Genomic DNA, 17,621 nt, shown 5'->3' on the forward strand with positions numbered 1-17,621 from the left:
CCGCCCACTGCTTCATCCAATCATCGAGCAGGTACCCCGGAAACACGAGCTAGAGCTAGGGGCGGGGTGCAGGCGAAGCCAGCCCATCAGGCAAGGGCATCGCTAGTGAAAAGCCAATTGCCAGTCAAGCCAGTCAAGCATTTATTCTGGAGCCAAAGGGGGCGGGACGAAGTCAGTAGGCCAGTGCCTGTTTAGATAAAGTTTTGGAGCGGCGGGAAGACCAGAACCTGGGGGCGAACGTGACACTTGTGTATCTGATAGCTTATTGGACACCTCCACCTGGGTAAACCTAGACATACAAAAACCTTTCCTGAAGGCTAATCTCCCTCAATCCAGGGTAGGTCAACATCACAAATGTCACTACTTCGGTTACCCATTTTTCAGTTGCCCAAATCTGTCTCCATGTTGGGCTGTCCAGTAAGACAACATTTCCCAGAATTCCCTGCCGCGTAGTGCGATCAGCCACCAGAAACTGTAACTCCCAGGGTTCTGCGCGCCCCCAGGGGGCGGGGATTTCTGGCGGCGACTCCGGCGAAGAGGAGATGGCAGAGCCGTCTGGATCTCGGCACCGCTCGCTCTACAAACTGGGCTCGCCTCCTTGGAAAGAGGCTTTCAGGCAGGTGAGGGTGGCGCTTGGGAAGCCTTGCCCGGGCCGTCGTCACTCCCGTAATTCGTCCCAGGAACGAATTACGAGCCCAGCCGGGTGAGGCAGGTGCCGGGAGCGCCCGGCTCGTGGAGGTGGACCTGGGGCTCAAGTCTCCCACCGTAGGGCTGGGTCTTGGCCACCGCCCGGCCGCCTCCCGGAGTTGCTAGGTGTGGGGTTAGCCTGGGCCGGCCCGGTCCCAAGGAACCTTATCTTTGGATTTGGGTTTGTTTTACATTGGAAGTGTGGTCATGGCCACCCCCCTGCAACCTGCTGTTGTTGGTAGGTGGGCACCGAGAGGGGCACTTTGTACACCGCATACGTAACCTCACGCGCGCGAGGAATTACTTCTATCCAAGAGAGAGCCTCTGTTCAGAAGAACCTCAGTGACAGTCTTAGCAGGCTTGTACCTCGTCTCAGTGCTGGCCCAGTCTGAGATCTGCAGGGTCCCTATACGGAATAGTGCCCGTGTCTACAGGAATCCCATCAGTGGTGGATGTACTGCCCCAGGAAAATAATCCGGTGCTAGAAATGTCTGTTGACATCAGAGGTGCTCAACCGTGGCTATTGACGTTTTGAGGAAGATAATCATTTGTGGTGAGAGGCCGCGCTGCCTTGTAGAATACTTGGCAGAGTCCCTGGCCTCTACCCATTGGATGCCAGTGGCCCTAGAACTGGAGTTACGACAACCAAAAACGTCTCCCGGCATCGCCAGACGTCTCTGGTGGGGAAAAATTGTCCCAAGTTGAGAGACACCGTTGTGTAGGGAGGTGGCTGCTAGGGTTTCCAGGCAGGAGTTCCTGCCTGTTCGCAGGAATGTTTTTCGCTTTCCCACTCCTGAATCCCGAGATATAAAACTGTTTTCTGTGCTCTGCGATGAATCGTTTCCACAAAGCGACGGCCGATACTCCCAACCACCTGGGTTCAAGGAGCTGATGTTGCCGATTTGCCGACCAACTTTTCTCGGGATTCAGGAACGGAAAAGTGAAAAAGTTCCCAAGCACGGGTGGGAATTCCCGCCCAGAAACCATAGCGATAAATAGGAAAAACGTCTAAGAGATACATTGTGAGTAGTGCATTTATTTCCCATTGTGGGTATTACTGGGTTCAAGGAGCTGATTTTCCCTATTTCCCGACCACCTTTTCTCGAGATTTGGGAACAGGAAAGTGAAAAAAATTCCTGAGAAGGGGTGGGAATTCCCACCTGGAAACCCTCGTGGCTACCATAGCCACTTATCTAGAGCAGCCAGATTTTGGAAGCAACCGAAATGCCCTGTAATAGGACAGTGGATGCTGAACTATTATCATCCAACCATCAAGGAAGCTGGCATTAAAGATAGAACATGAAATATGGGATCTGGAAATACATAAACAAGGCATTGTAATTTCATCTATCTACATGTGGAACAGGAAGAGAATATACAAAATTAACAATAGTTAGGATTATAGTTGAAATTTGTTGTCAATAAATTTCCGTTCATGTTTTAACAACTAAGAGTTTCTTTTCTAATGGAATTGCTTCTCTCATCCACCCCCACCCAACCCCCATTTTCTCCTTCTTCCAAGGGATGCCTGGAAAGAATGAGAAACAGCCGGGAAAGGCTCCTGAACAAATATCGCCAGGCTGGAGGCAATATGCCAGGGAGAGCTCAGAACACCTTTCTAGTGCAAGAGGTGATCGAAGAAGAGTGGAATGCTTTGCAGTCAATGGAAGGCTGTCCAGAGGCCTTGGCTCAGGTCAGGCTGGAATATGTGTTTTCAGGGAGGGTGCTGTAATATCCAGAATGCCAAGTGTCCTGTCTCTACCAATTTCCTTATGTTCTCTAACCCCATCTACCCTGAAGTCCTCCAATCAGGATTCTAAGAGTCTTTAACCCAGGTTCTAATATCTTTAATGTCAGACTCTTCTAGATTAATGGTTCCTAAATACCAGACTGTTGACCTGCTGCATCATTGCATTATAATCACTTATGAAACTTAAAAAGACAGTAATTTCACTACTTGGCTCCATCCCTGGAAGTTTTGATTCAGTAGGCGTGGGCTAGGAATCTTTCTTTTTAAAAAGGTCTCCAGGAGCTTTCTGATTCTAATCTCAGCCAAAGTTGGGAGCTGGGTATGGCTAGGAAACCATGTACCACTTGTCAGGAAGAGTACTGGATTGGAAGTCAGGAGCTCTGGAATTTTGACCCTGATTTTCCTATTGGGTCTAAACTCCACTCTGTCCTTTTGAGCTTTAGTTTTCACATTTATGAAATGAAGACAATAATGTCAGCGTTGTGAGTACTGCATAAGAAAACATGGGAAACTGCTTTGAAAGCATCGAGGCTTTCTATAATAATGATGCATTACTCAGTGTCTTCTATGTGTCCTATAGTATGCGAAAGGTTTGTGTTATGTAATCACAGCTAATACTCACAATTACCTTCTCAGGTACGTTTTATTCCCACTTTATAGATGCCCAAACTGAGGTTTACAGAGGTGAGGAACTTTCTAGCAGTCACATAGCTTTGGCAGAACCAAATGCTTAGCTGCTGCCCTATATGGTCTCCTCCAAATTAAGTGCTATTCTTTTTTTTTATTTATTGGGGAAGGGGAACAGGACTTTATTGGGGAACAGTGTGTACTTCCAGGACTTTTTTCCAAGTCAAGTTGTTGTCCTTTCAATCTTAGTTGTGGAGGGCGCAGCTCAGCTCCAGGTCCAGTTGCCATTGCTAGTTGCAGGGGGTGCAGCCCACCATCCCTTGCAGGACTCGAAGAATTGAACTGGCAACCTTGTGGTTGAGAGCCCACTGGCCCATGTGGAAATCGAACCGGCAGCCTTCGGAGTTAGGAGCATGGAGCTCTAACCGCCTGAGCCACCGGGCCGGCCCCAAGTGCTATTGTTTTGTCATTGGGTAGTTTAATCATTTGTTGATGACTTCTCAGCATGACCACATTACTCCATTGTCAGCATAGTCTGCAGAAGGACTGGACTGATTTCTTCCTGGGTTCTTCAAACTAGCTTCCAAGTATGAATCGTTGTAGGGCTTGTTAGCTGATTATAACTTCACACCTCTGATGACCCTACTTTCTTTTGCAGTTGGAGGAGCTGATGGACTTGGCTGTGCTGGAGGAAGTCCAACAGGAGTTGATGGACCAAGGTGACCTCTGGGAGTGGTCCTTCCTGCCTCTATCTCGCTGTTCTAATGCTGACCTTTTTTCTAAACAGTTAGTTCTTAACTCCCTTTCCTCTACTTCCATCTGCAGTCAAGTGTCCAGAAGTTTGTTTTTACTTTGAAGTCTTGGCTCTTTGTCTTCTCAGTGATAAGAGTCTGCAGTGTGTTAGGCCTTATGCTCAGACTTCTCATTCCATGCTTGTTTTCTCCTTATGACTACCCTACAAGGCAGCATGAGACAGAAGAGAGTGTATTGGTATCTTACACAGGTTGCACAGCTAGTGGTTTGGAAGCACAATCAATTTTGTGAATCCAGTTCCCATGTTTATTCTACTATCCTACAGTACCTCTCTATTAATAGATTAATAGCACCTTGCAGGATATAGTGCATGATCAGATCTCTTGTGCTACCTAATTTAAGTGCCTTCTCTTTCATCTGTTCTTTACTGACTCCCCAGGGTCTTGTGAGTGTCCACTCCCTGAGGCATTCGTAGCACCGTAGCGTGCATAAGTTAGCACCTTATATAATTAAGTCATGTATTCCACATAGCCCTATCTTGACTAGGCTTGGTTTTTATCATCTGTAAAATATAGTAGACCCACCCTATAAGTCTATTTGTAGGCCTAAATAATATGTGTAGAAGACTTAGAGAAGTATCTGGCATGTAGAAAACTTTCAACAAATGATAGATACTATTAAGAGGGTGCAAGCGCAGGGACTCTTGAGCCAGACTGCTAAAAATTCACTTCTTGGCTCTGCCACTGTAACTCACGTGGTACTGGGCAAACCACTTATCTCCCTGTGCCTCAGTTTCTTTCTCTTTAAAATAAAGATGATAATAGTGACGAAGTTAATATATATAAAGGACTTGAAACAGCGTTTGGCACATAGTAAGTGCTCTGCAAATGTTAGTTGTTATGACCAGTATTATTGACTTCAGTTAGACTGTAGATTTTTTTTACTTTAGTTATCTTTTTTTTTTTTTTTTATTGATTCACCCTTACCTACAAAACCTATCTAAGTGGTGAAACATAGGACTCACTAAATGTTTCTTTGGGGGTATATTTAACTAAAAAAATCTGAAGTGATAAGGATTTACTGTGTTCTGCCATACTCAGTCATAAGGAATACTCTAGAACAGAGCTTGGCAAACTTTCTGTGAAGGGCCAGATAGTAAATATTTTAGGCTTTGTGGTCTGTGCTTTCTCTGTTGCAGCTACTCAGTTCTGCTGTTGTAGTATGGGAACAGCCATAGACAATACATAAACAAATGAGCATGGCTATGTTCCAGTAAAACTTTATTAAAAAAAAAAAGAAAAAAAACTGAAGGTGGGCTGGATATGGCCTGTGGGCTGTGGTTTGCTGACCCTTGCGCTAAAGTCTAGACTGTATGTTCCTCAAGAGCAGGGACCAGTCTTTTTCATCTTTGTGTCCCATGCCTACCACTTACTAGATATTGCTGCATGTTTGCTGAATGAATGAACACACAGATTCTGAGTATATGGACATTAGGGAACAGATCACTTTAGACTCAGCAGGGCGGGCCTGGAGTCAGAATTCAGTGCCCTGTAAGTGTCAGCTTTCTCCAGCTGCCCCTGGAACCCTGACACTGTACACCTCTGCTCTTACGGCCTTCGTAGATGTGTGTGAAAGCTTTCTCCTTGTCGCTTAGCCTCACCACTTCACCTCTTCTGCTCACAAGAGGACAGACGGGGCAGGAACCTAACAAGAGGAAGCCTGACAGAGCAGTAAATACCTCGTGATTGACAGTGTGATTTTGCCTGAATTTTTCTCTTGTGTGGATGAACCTTTGAAGGTGAAGCTTAGCATCAAAACAGGGCAATGTGGCTGAAGCATGATGAAGTACTCCAACTGTCCATTACTTTGCAGAACAGTCCATTATCAGTGAATATGAGAAGAGCTTGCAGTTTGATGAAAAGTGTGTCAGCATCATACTGTCTGAGTGGGAAGCAAACTCCCTCATCTGTCCTGTGTGTACAAAGTAAGAGTTTTCCAAACCTTTTCAGCATTATTGGTTCCCACCCCCACTCCAAGGTGAGTGGAAATACCCCCTGCCCAAATCTGTTGGGGATCCTGGTCTGCTTGCCATGAAGCTCTGGGATCCCAATTCTGCCTCTAGGTACAACCTGAGAATAACAAGCGGTGTGGTCATGTGTCAGTGTGGCCTGTACATCCCATCTCATGTAAGTGTTCCACACACAGATTTTGGGTCACCTCTTTCCACATATTTCTGCTTTCTTTAAGAACTTTCAGTGGTGTGCTGGAGCCAACTATGCACATCTTTTCCCAACTCATGTTCAGTTCGCACTGGTAGCTTGCAATCAGCCATGGTGAGAATATACGAGTATACAGCATGAAACTTAGTAAGCACCACACATCAGGGTGTTTCCTGCTCTTTCCCCCGAGCCATTTGTTAAACACTTAATTACTGTACCACTGCTTAAGATCGTCATTGAGAGCCCAGTTTAGAATTCAAAACACTTGTATCTGATTGTCCATAAAAATTTTCTATCTATGAAGACACGCCTACGTTCAGAATTTAAGCTTCAGTGATCTTAAAATACAGAAGGAGCCCTCTTATCTGACATGATGGGGACTGAAAGTTTGTCACTTGGTTAAAGTGGAGAGTTATAAAACTGAAACGTTTTATAGTAAGTTTCAAACATATAAATTTGTTTGCCAGTCCTTTGAGTGGGGCTTTGCTGATTGGAGAGCTGAGTCTTTTTTACATAGAACACTTTTATAATGCAAAGTCTGGATTTCCAGTTTTGTTTCTGTAAAGCGCATCAAGAAGCTGAATCCACAGCTTTAGGATTTTTCCTCCCTACCTTTTACCTAATTCAACAGCTTTTTTTTTTTTTAAGCAACTCATATTTTTGAATGTTTCCTAAACATCCCACTTATTATCACAAAAAAACCAAAACTTTATTTTCTTGCTCTTATTTTGTTGGTTTACATAACGTGTAGGTAAATTACTCTCAGTTACAGTAGCAAGTTCAGTTAGCACAAATAGATCTGAACCAGGCGCTGCTGGCGCTTGATACCATGTGGCTGGTGGAGGCCGAAGCATGGGAGGCTCTGAGTGTTCCCAGCGCTGTCAGTGGCAGTGTGTTTTGTAGCAGGAGTGGAGCGCATAGGTTGTACTGGAGAGGCGGTAGATGGAGATTGGTTAAGAGATCTTTTTAGTACAGTTGTGAGCCAAGCGCATTTTTAGAGGTCCGAGGAATCAAACCGTCACATTGAGTTATGGTTATACTGGTTATGAGGAATCAGGATTTTGAACCTGTTGACTCTGAGGTAACTAATATTAGGTTGTAGTTTAACTTTTTTGTGTTTTAGTCTCCAGAGTTGACAGAGCAGAAACTCCGTGCCTGTTTAGACGCCAGTGTGAATGAGCACAGTGCACACTGTCCACACACACCTGAATTTTCAGTCACTGACGGGACAGAAGAAAAGTCCAGTCTTCTCATGAGCTGTCTGGTAAGCCTCTCATGGGACCCAGTGGTAAGAGTGGGTCAGTGTTTGGTTTTTCCACCCTGGTAGAAATAGCCTGGAAACAGGTAAATGTTTGAAAATGCAGTTTATTCTCTGAGGAGTTTACGGGAATGGAAAAGTAAGAGTAACAAATCAGTTCAACTAAAAGGCCAAACTTTCCCTGAAAGGGGAAGGGTCAGAGGCAGCACAGGATCGTGGAAAGTGCATTGGTCTGTAATTAGGAAGCCAGCTTCACTGCCTACTCGCTTGATTGGCAGTTGTGGTCTTGGATGAAGCTGATTTTTTCATATTCATAAGACCTACATAGGCCATCCTGCTACCAGTTTTGTAGAAGGCTGCAGAACAGGAAGCACAGCAGGGCAGCATCAGGCTCGTCTCTTCAGCAAGAATCTTCACAGAGGATCAAGGGCTAGTCTCTAGTCCCCTAGGTGACAACTCAGGTGTGACGGAACAGGACCACACAAGTGGTTTAGAAGCTTAAGCTTACTGTAGGAACCAGTAACCCTTACAGTAATCTATGGGTATAGCTTCCAGGGGAACTTGGGGATTGTGAGCACTCTGCACTTAGGGAAGTCCAAAACTATGGCTTCCTACGGGGTATTTATAGTTAATTCATAGCCCTCCCATTCCAGGAGTTATTTCAAGCAGTACTGCCTACTAACACGGCTAACATTTCACTTTTATCACGTGTTTTTCATAAGTTATTTAATTCTACTCATTCATTAAAAAAAAAAAATGTGTTGAGGACTTTTTAAAATTCAAAAGTATGCATTCTCTCCCAGAGCTCAAGTCTAGGGTTAGTGATTAAAAGAAGAATACAGAAAACAGGTAGTAAGTACTCCTGGAGAGCTGTAAAGGGAGGGGCTGTGGGAATTCAGAGGAAGTGATCTCATTTATGGATGAAGGCTTCCCAGAGGAGGCATTTAACCTTGGCTTTGAAGTGTGGAATAGGATTTGGACATGTAGCTATAGCGAGTTGGGGGAGGAGCTAAAGTGTAAGATCCCCAAGTAGCAGAACAAGGAGACAGAAAACTGTGGATCATGTATGGAGAGCATCACATTCTGCTTAGCTGGCACATTGGGTTCATGAGGGAGAGAAGAGCCATGATCTGATGAGAAAGTCAACACAGTAGCTGTAAATGTGAGATGTTTTGAGTCAGAAACAACATTTAAGAGGCTGCCCCAATTCTCTGTGGGAGAAGTGAAGAGAGGCTTGAACTTACACAGTAAAGGGGGGGGATAGTGTGGGTGGAATGGATACGAGAGGCTTAGAAAGTGAACTGATGCAATTCTGTAGCTGCAGATGTCAGGGTGGAGGAATCCAAAGATGCGAGGTTTCAAGGCTGGGTAACCAGGCAACGGTGGAGCCATATATGAAAGACAAGGTTTATGCAGAGAATTCTGGAGTTTGAGTGTGGACATGTTGAATTTGAGATTTCTGTGAGACATCAGGTTGGGGTGCAGTTAAGAATGTAGGAATAGAGGTGAGAGGGATAACTTTAGAAGTCGGTTGCTTCCGTCTGATTGCTAAAAGTAGCAGATGAGATGACACAGCTAAAGGAGGACTTGTAGAAAAGGCCAGTGATGTATTCTTGGCTTTGCCTACATTTTGGGTGCAGGGGAACAAGTGGAGCTTTAGTGGAGTTGGAAGAAAAGAGGCTGGAGAACGGAAGTGTGGAAGGCATGGACATTTCCGAAAGTAAGGCGTGAGTGGGTAGCAACACTCACCCCAGAGACTGAAGTAGACATTGGTGACTTCATATGGATGAGTTCAGTGGAGTTAAGGAGTTAGGTCGCTACTACCAGATTTCAATTTTAGGCATTTGAGTCAGTAGGGAGCCCAGAAGTAGAAACAGTAACTGGAGAGTAGTTTTTCCAAGAAGTTTAGCCATAATGAGGAGGAAAGGTGTTAACTTGGCGTTTAAGAAGGAAGAATGTTTGAGTGCATTTGTAAATTGAGGAGGATTCACTGGAGGGTTACTGTAGGGAGTGGGGGTGGGTAGTTAAATGAGGAAACAAGGGCCAGACCTACCAGAAAGGATGGGATTGTGGGGAAGGAGGACAGAATTACACTTATTGAACACTTAGCTATGCACCAAGTGTTCTACATATCATTTCATTTCAACATGAGGTGGATATTGTTCCCAATGTTAGGAACAGGAAGCGGATTCAGGTAAGTGAGGTGATTCGGCGCAAGTTGCACTGCTAAGATAGAGCTGGTATTGGAGCCCAGGTCTGTGGTCCAGCACCCCTGCTATTTCCTGCTTCAGGCTCGGGCCTTGGACACTGTTTTCCTTCAGATTGGATGGAAGGAGACATAAAGGGTGACAGTTTAGATAAAACCTGTCACTTCTTCCTGTTGACTACAGGCATATGCACTCCACTGCACCAACCATCTAGAACTGCTTGCAGATTCTCAAATGTGCAAGTGTTTTTGGGCCTCCATGCTCTTGCTTGTACTGTTTTCTGTCTGGAATGCCTTTGGCTCCTCCCCGTCAGCTCAAGGGTCATTTGTACACATTTGTTGAGCACGCTGTATGCCAGTAATCAGTGAAGCCTGGCCCCTCACAGAGAATTGGCCAGGCTCTCCGTGGGCTTCCACCATGCTTGATGCTGTGTCCCTGTAACACTGCTGCAGTTACCTGTTTCTTTGTGCCTGAGGGCACGGACCATATCTTCATTTTTATGCCGACCTTGGCACATAGGTGGGTGCCTAATGTGTGGAGAAATGAGTTGAGGTAGAAGGAGGAGTTGAAGGGGCACAGGTAAGATGGCTTTGGCTTCTGCCTTCTCAGTGAGATGAACAGTGAGCCATTTGCAGAGCGCGGTGGAACTGAGCTGGAGTGTGGAGCTCCTTGAGTGTGCAAGTCCCAGACCAAGTGCTAGAGGGAATGGGTAGGACAGTTAGAGGGAGGGGTTGCCTAGCGGCTGAGCTTACACAGCTGCAGTTTTGTGCTCACCTGGTCATCAGTGGCCTGCTGCTCAGAACAGCAGTGAGGCCAAATAGAGGATGAGTTTGGAAGGCAAGTGCTGTGGGAGGTATCAGCAGCTGTAGGGACAGCAAGACTGACAATGCTGGCTCCCAGGGTGGGTCGGGAGACCATTATTGGATGAGGAAGAGTGCGGGGGTGGAGGGGTAGGGTGAGGGCTGTCACAGCAAAGATGAGAAACGGGAAAAGACACAATTGTATTCAGTAGCCTATCCCAGAGTTCACCATTTTAAAAGGTAGATCATTTGGAATGCTCTAGAATTCCAGTGTGCCACTTGACACCTGGTTTTACTTATGGGGAAATCGAGGACGGTTGGGTTCAAGGTCCAATGACATCAGGCTGTAGGGTGATTCAGGATAGATGTCAAGGATGAAGACAGGTGTGGGTTACAGATGGGTATATATAGCCATGAGGACTTGGAGTATTTGAGATGTGACAGGGACAGTGGTCTAGTAGTCATGGGGATGGAATGTGCTAGACGACCAGAAAGCCAAGTATATTACCTATGGAAGTGTAGAGTCAAAGTTAAGCACAGGATTCCTTAGCATAGTGATGGGGCTGAGTTGTCAAGGAACCAGCCAGCTTTATGCTCAAGTGCTTACTGTATTAGGGGTGACCAAGGAAGGTTTGCTAGAATTAATGTGTATCCAAGTTGATTGTAGGGAGCATGCGTGGTTTGTAGCTCCCCGTGGCATATGCCTGTTTCAGTCTTGTGATACCCTGAAAGGACCTCACCTTGCTGGACTGTAAAACTGCCAGCTCGCAGAAGTTCGAGTCCTCTTTCTGGTCCAGGGTTTCCTGAGGGTGAGGGTATTTGATCAGTCCATCTCTAGGATTTAATCTTAGCTTGAAGACTGTGTTTCTGCTGATGGTTTCAAAGGTAGTTTTGAGGCCACAGGACTATGTCCAGCAAAGCCTAGAAAGGGCTTATCACTGGCCTCTGACGACCATACCACCTGTTTCCTAATTGTAACTTAAACTCAGCACTATCTCATATGTGGGAATTCGATTTGCAGCATGTCATTACTGATTACAGCTTTTAACCATATATTGAGAGAAAACAACGTAAGCTTTTTTCTATTTAAATCTAGGCTTGTGATACTTGGGCTGTGATCATCTAAAGCCAGGCTTTACTCACATCGTTCTACAGGGTTGGAAACAATTTATTCCATCTGAGAAGGGGCCTTGTAAATACAAACTTTTCATTTACAACTTATTTTGTATTAAAACTTTTTTTAAAAAAAAAAGAACTTTTCAAATGTCTCTGCTCTGGGTGTTTTGTAATGCAGTTTGAAGGGGGAGGGAATAGAAACAGAAAAGACAAATCACCTGAGAGGAGACAAACCAATTTTATTGTCCATCATTATGATATACAAAAAACTAGAAATAATAGATTTGTAGGGAAGAAATAAATGAATAGTAAATAAGGGCAACAGAAATAATTTAAATTTGAATTATTTCCCATGATTAGGAGGAAAACCATTTCAATGCACATGTCTGGCTTCAGAGTAGGTTTTGTTCACTGGCCGAAGCCGGCCATAAAGTGAAGGTGTTCAGTGTCCTCTCTGTTCTACTGGCTCTTGACAAAGCCTCTGAGGTCTTCGAGAAAAGTAATGTACTCCTGGTGCTCCAGGGCTGTGCTGAGCTCCACCAGCTCATCCGCAAAAGTGTTGTCTACCCCTCGGTCCGCAAGAAAATCCATTAAGTGGTCGTATAAGGCCTATAGGAGAAATATTTACTACTTAAAAAAAAAATACTTCATCTGTAACATTTACTAATTAAAATGCTTCTTGGTCTCTCCTTGGACTACGAGTCTCCCTCAAGGCCCAAGAGCACCCCATCTTATCAAGCACTTACCCAGTCCAGGGAATCTGTGTTGAGTGTGTAATTTGTGTCCTTCCATTCTGACTCGCCAGTGGACTGAAAGCTCACTTCCCTGATGGAGAAAATGTCACTCTCGTCCTCTTCTTCTTGTCCAACCTGAGGAGACACAATAGTTGGGGAAACGGAAGGGTTTTCCAGGACAAGCCCGACTCATGCAAAGAAAAGGACTATTTACAGGTTAAAACTAACCAGACTTTAACCTTGCTCCCTGTCCGCCCACACCTCTCCTCCCCTGCTTTGCTGGCCTAAACTAGAAAAGGGACCAGGAAGATCTCTGGAGGCCCTCCTTGTCCCCAGGGACGCCACGGTGCTAGGACTCCATCCTATATACCTCATCTTCTGGATAGTGACAGTCGAGCACAAGGGTCTTCTTGCCACCGCTCTTTATTACTTCAACCACGAAATTGGGAGTGGATGTCAATTCAGGCTGGGGAAACAAGAACAAGTCAGCACATGCCACTGTTGGCAGGGGTGGGTTGGTTGCCTGGACCAAAGGTCTCAGGCAATTCAGGGGATTTGGCAGCCACCATTATCAGGATATTATATAGCCATTGTTAAAGTCTTATGCTACAGTGTTTCTAAATAAGGATCCTAGAATCTTTATTTAACAAGGGGTATTAAAACCACACACTGGCTTATTCAGGAGACTGGTACGAATTCTTCCTATTGATCTTCTAAAGACTATGTTTTAGAGGGCAGAGTACCCTATATTTAGAACAGTCACCTCTATTAGCACCCTAAATAACATACTAGGTTTACAATTAAGAATCTGAATTCCAGTTCCAGCTATGTGCCAATTAACTGAGGTCTTGATTGTTCCTTAATCTTCCTGGGCCTTTTTCTCCATAAACCGCAAAGCTGGCCTAAAGCTCTAAGATCTCTTTCCAACTGACTATTTCAGGATTTTCCGATGGCCCAGGACCAACGGCCGGTGCATCTGGCTAACTGGCAGTCCTATGTATGAATAATCACAGCCACTCGCCCTTTGATGGTGAGCCATCCAATGTCAAAGAGATCCTAGTTGGGGTGGCTGAGACAGCAACACAGCAGGGAGCTGTGCTAGTTCATGAGACAATACAGATGCCTGCTTAGTCAGAAAGTCTGGGGACCCGGTGGCCCTCATACCAGCTGGTTTCTAGGCTAGACGCACCGCTTCCTAAAATGTTTGAAGTCTGGCCACCATCCAGGTCCAACCAACAGGGCCAGCAACATAAGCAAAGATGTTGCCAAAATCTCTGATGTTAAATTAAATCTGATGCCCCTGGCTTTGCTACTTTGGTTAAGTGGCTGGTGTTTATTACCAGCCTGTGACATGTTAGAACATCCTCACTTGGAAACACTCCAAATGATAATCTCTGATTATCAAACACCTTCCCATTGTGGAAGGGTTAAAACCATTTTTCATTCCTTTCCATTAGGAGAACACACTATAAAGCCTAAGCTTGCAGATGGTAATTTACTCATTCCCTGGGAAAGAAAAGGGGCCATACATTATTCCTGGTGCCAAAGGTGGCCAGAAAATGCTGCTCTGTAAGTAAAAGTCCCAAGGATGGTTATCCTTTGCATTCTCCTCTCTTAATTTCTCTAGCATTAGAGAAATTAAAAACTGCTCCTCTAAGCCCCAGAAACAGCCTGTCAGAATTCTGAGGTAAAGGCTGGTTATAGGGTTACAAGTTTACCTCCTGTTCTTCAACCTTCTGCCCTTGGGATTGCTCTTCCTCTCCATCATATGTGGGTGGGATACTATTGTTAATGTTGAAAGTGACAGTGATCCTAGAAAGGCAAAAGAAAACTCATCAGACAGGATATAGTTCTCTTTTTCTTTTTTTTCAATTACAGTTGACATACAATATTAGTTTCAGGTGCACAGCATGGTTAGACATTTATATAATTTATGAAGTGATCCCCTATACGTCTAGTAACCACTTGGCACCATACATAGTTATTACAATATTGGCTATATATGATATGGTGTACTTACGTCCCTATGACTATTTTGTAACTGCCTATTTGTATTGCTTCTTAATCCCTTCACCGTTTTCACCCAGCTCCTCAACCAGTTCCCTCATCTGGACAGGGTAGTTTTAACTGAGTAGTTAAATAAGTATGGAAACCTGCTACAGTTAAAAATACGTATTGAAACAAAGTCTCTATCCTAGCTGTCTTTACATGGGAATTACTTACAGACCTTCCAGAAAAGCCTGGGTGCCTACATCCTACACAAGATGGATTCAGCAGGTCTCAAGTGTGCCTACTATGTGCCATCTGCTGGAAGTCAAACTAAAAGGCCCCAGTTTATCTCGGCTAAAAAGAGCCATGTGTGATCAGGCCAGCATCCGGGGCTCACTGCCATCTAGTATCCACTGGTTATCTCATGGCCACAGCCAGCTGACATTGCTCACCATGGTCCTTCCAGGGCATCTTCCAGTGGCAATGAGCCGCTGAGAAGCGGGTAGGATGGAATAGATGTCTCTTAAAAAGCTTTTCTCCATCACAACATCTGCCCCTTGGAGGAAAGGAAGGAGCACTGGAGGGTTGCATCAGCTAAGGACCAAGAGCAGCCCTGGCCCCAGGAAGGGAAAGCCTCACAAAGAACAATAAGCTGCAGTACAGTCATTCTTCAGAGTACTTGTAGGAAGTTTTATAACCACAAAGCAGGCCAGAAACAGCAACTAATGAACAATTTCAAGGTACAAGAATCCACCTGACAATCACATTCCAAAGTTAGAGTCAAAATTAGAAGTGATGTGAGATTTGAAACACTGCTGGGCTGCCCAACTTCAGCAGGCATTAAATGCACACAACAGCACACTGTAAACGTGTGACCTCTGGAGCTGTGTTAACCAGCTGCCTTGCCAGGAAGACACTTTCCCATAGGAACAATGATGGTCTGAGGTTCAGCCACAAAATCTGTCTGATCTGCAATGTGATGACCAAGTTGAGCTCCTAGAACAGGGGTGTCCAAACTTTTTTCAACGTTTTGTTCCAAGGGCCATATACGGTAAAATACACAAACAGCTGGGCCACTCACTCGAGGTGAAGTACGTATTGCCTCACCTGGTTTATTTAAGTAAACTAAATATATTTTTGGAATTTGCTGCGGGCCAATTAACAATGGATTGTGGACCGCAGTTGGCCCGCAGGCTGCAGTTTTGACACCCCTGTCCTACAATATTATTAATAATGCCCCCAAACTGGCCATGACTCACCCTAGGAAAACGGTTTAGGTGAAATTACAGAATTGACCTACTTGTATACATGGGGAAAAACACAGTATACTTTTGCGTAGTACACTACGCAAAAAAAAAGCCAGAACCCTATTTCAGAAACATATCTTGACATCTACTCAAAACGGATCATAAAAAGAGCTAAGCTAGGTCAAAAGCTCCCCACCCGTCTAATGACAACCATTTACTACATTGTAATCTCATCCTGTTACATATGATTGCATGTCTTGCATTTTCATTTACTGTAAACATCAGGAAGCAGGGGCCTTGTTTTACAAGAGCCTGTAGTGTAGTGAATCAAGCACTGTAAACCTGAGATCAAACTGATGCTGTCATTACTATAAGAATTTCTGAATTTGCATGCCTAGAGGCAGGGTGTGGCATTATTTTAGGGGTTTACTGAATGAGTTGTTTTTGCTGCATACTTTGGTGCTACCTCCTTACTGTCTCCTTAGTAACCAGCCCACAGGAAATTTGTGTGCAATGAATGAACTACCAGGAACTTAGGAAATTATCCGAATGAATCCTTCTGTCTCTTGGAAACTATGTATCAAAGTACCTGCCTTAACTCAAGCTGTTCTGGGGATGACCTGGGGCAGGGACCTGGTTTAGGCCCCCCGGAGCCCACCATACTTACTTTTCTCCAGCAACATTCCGCACTAATTTGGCTTCTGTCCCATTCACTTCCAGCTCCCAACCTCCAGACATCTTGGGGAGGGACTTATGCTTCTGTATCTTCTTTTCCTCCTTAATTTCATCACTCAGGAATTCAACAAAAGCTTTGTCTCCTACAACGAAAATCCATTAAAATACAGAAAAAGAAAAGCCCATCATTTTAAAACGTACAAATGACCCAGGTTACTCTAGCCAGAAATCTGGACATGGACTGTTAATAATCATTCTCTGGGAACTTAGTCCAACTCACATCCACTAAGCCTCAGTTTCCTTCTCTGTAAAAATGCTGTAATACTGTCAGTGGGAAGCCGAGCTCTATTCTGGAAAAGTGATTGGCAACAACGAACTCATTATCATTACCAGGTTTCACGCAAAGCACGAGTTCCCAATTAGCCTCTCCCACGCGCCAAAGTCATAACCACGTTCCTTTCCACCACAACCTTTGGGCCTTCCTTAAGTTCCATTCTTGAGACTAAGTTTAAAGTCGGTTTCCAGGATTTATTGTACATGTCACTCTAAAATGAAACACTGAGCGGACAGGGAAATGGGGAAATGTGATCACACGTGGGTTTCATCCTCTGGTTGCCCAACACTGGGAAAACGTTTCGGACCTCGCGGGGCCGCTCTGGGCGGCCCACTCGTGGTCTACACTTCCCGGACCCCCACCCCATTCAGGAAGTCTACCCCTCACGGCCCCGGCCCACGTGCGCGGACTCACCTTCCGTGTGCAGCGCGCCGCAGCCGCAGGAGCAGGGTGTGCGAGGCCGCAGGAGGCTGGGCAGTCGCGCAGATCCCGAGCGCACGCTGAGGAACCCAAAGGGCCGGGCGCACGGCCGGGGCGCCGGCTGCAGCAGCGGCCTGAGCGGCGGGAAGGGCGCGGCGGCGCGGAGGCCGGCGACGGCGGAGCCCAAGGCTCGGGGCACGCAGCGCAGCAGAGGAAGCATCGCGAAAGCTGCGGCGGACACGTGCGGATGAGGACGACTCGGGCCAAGGCGTAACCCGACCGGGCTCCCCGCCGGAAGTCCCGCCCCCGCCCAGGAAGCGCTTCCGCAGCGTCGCCTTGCGGGTCCAACGCGGTGGGTAGGACTGCCCCCTCTGCTGGGGGCGGGGGGCGGGGGGCGGCGCGCTCCGGAGCCCCGTCCGGGGAGGCCTCCAATCCGGTCCCTACCTTTTTATCTGCATCAGCAGGCCGAGTCTGGTGTGCAGCTGTTTGATTCGCCAGCATCACTTCTCTCCAGCAGCTGCTTGCACTTTCCCAACTTCCATCTACTGGTCTGAAAGCACGCCAGGCTGTGACTTCGCAGAACGCGCTCTTGCGGCCCCCAACAACTTAGAGAGTAGCCTTCAAGGTCATCTCCTTTAAGATGCCGTCCTGTAACCTCCTCCGCTCTTCCACGATAGGAACTCACGCGGGCGCATCCCCCGCCGCCACACTTCACTCTTTTCTCAGGAGAAACCTCCTGGCACTGCAGTTTTACCTGGCAGCCTCCCCTCACCCCAGCCGGACTCGGAGATCCTGAAGGGCAGGA

The 17,621-nt window shown here is 45.9% G+C and overlaps 2 protein-coding genes across 7 annotated transcripts; one reads left to right on the forward strand and one right to left on the reverse strand.

Annotated features, from left to right (window-relative positions):
• The first annotated feature begins 182 nt into the window (after positions 1-182).
• On the forward strand, positions 183-11,569 carry RPAIN (RPA interacting protein). Of its 5 annotated transcripts, none has more exons than XM_081030242.1 (7): positions 183-620; positions 2,210-2,380; positions 3,723-3,783; positions 5,690-5,801; positions 5,940-6,003; positions 7,160-7,300; positions 11,398-11,569. In XM_081030242.1, the coding sequence occupies exons 1-7, from the start codon at positions 543-545 to the stop codon at positions 11,425-11,427; spliced, it is 657 nt and encodes a 218-aa protein (XP_080886368.1). In that variant the 5' UTR covers positions 183-542; the 3' UTR covers positions 11,428-11,569. The 5 variants fall into 5 exon arrangements, 4 of the variants coding, with proteins under 4 accessions (XP_080886368.1, XP_080886370.1, XP_080886367.1 ...); XR_013992078.1 differs by having other exon boundaries at positions 515-620; positions 5,690-5,854; XM_081030244.1 differs by having other exon boundaries at positions 516-620; positions 5,898-6,003; positions 11,398-11,555.
• Positions 11,570-11,636: 67 nt separating this feature from the next.
• C1QBP (complement C1q binding protein) lies at positions 11,637-17,601 on the reverse strand. Of its 2 annotated transcripts, XM_081030240.1 has the most exons (7): positions 17,261-17,601; positions 16,811-17,044; positions 16,055-16,205; positions 13,870-13,963; positions 12,522-12,617; positions 12,164-12,286; positions 11,637-12,026 (listed from the first exon to the last, which is right to left on the reverse strand). In XM_081030240.1, exons 2-7 carry the CDS (start codon positions 17,034-17,036, stop codon positions 11,877-11,879), a joined length of 840 nt encoding a protein of 279 aa, XP_080886366.1. In that variant the 5' UTR covers positions 17,037-17,044; positions 17,261-17,601; the 3' UTR covers positions 11,637-11,876. The 2 variants fall into 2 exon arrangements, with proteins under 2 accessions (XP_080886366.1, XP_080886365.1); XM_081030239.1 differs by lacking the exon at positions 17,261-17,601 and having other exon boundaries at positions 16,811-17,122.
• Between the last annotated feature and the right edge of the window lie 20 nt (positions 17,602-17,621).

The sequence above is a fragment of the Rhinolophus hipposideros genome (assembly GCF_964194185.1).
Source record: "Rhinolophus hipposideros genome assembly, chromosome: 20".
NCBI lineage: Eukaryota > Metazoa > Chordata > Mammalia > Chiroptera > Rhinolophidae > Rhinolophus > Rhinolophus hipposideros.

What these genes read in the sequence shown, in the direction of transcription:
- RPAIN (XM_081030244.1), top strand. Translation starts at nt 543, where the DNA reads ATGGCAGAGCCGTCTGGATCTCGGCACCGCTCGCTCTACAAACTGGGC. An exon ending in GTCCAGAGGCCTTGGCTCAG is followed by an intron (nt 2,381 to 3,722) that starts GTCAGGCTGGAA and finishes TTTCTTTTGCAG; the next exon opens with TTGGAGGAGCTGATGGACTT. An exon ending in ATCTGTCCTGTGTGTACAAA is followed by an intron (nt 5,802 to 5,897) that starts GTAAGAGTTTTC and finishes TGGGGATCCTGG; the next exon opens with TCTGCTTGCCATGAAGCTCT.
- C1QBP (XM_081030240.1), bottom strand. Translation starts at nt 17,036, where the DNA reads ATGCTTCCTCTGCTGCGCTGCGTGCCCCGAGCCTTGGGCTCCGCCGTC. An exon ending in CGGCGCGCTGCACACGGAAG is followed by an intron (nt 16,206 to 16,810) that starts GTGAGTCCGCGC and finishes TTTTCGTTGTAG; the next exon opens with GAGACAAAGCTTTTGTTGAA. An exon ending in AGAAGGTTGAAGAACAGGAG is followed by an intron (nt 12,618 to 13,869) that starts GTAAACTTGTAA and finishes TTGTTTCCCCAG; the next exon opens with CCTGAATTGACATCCACTCC.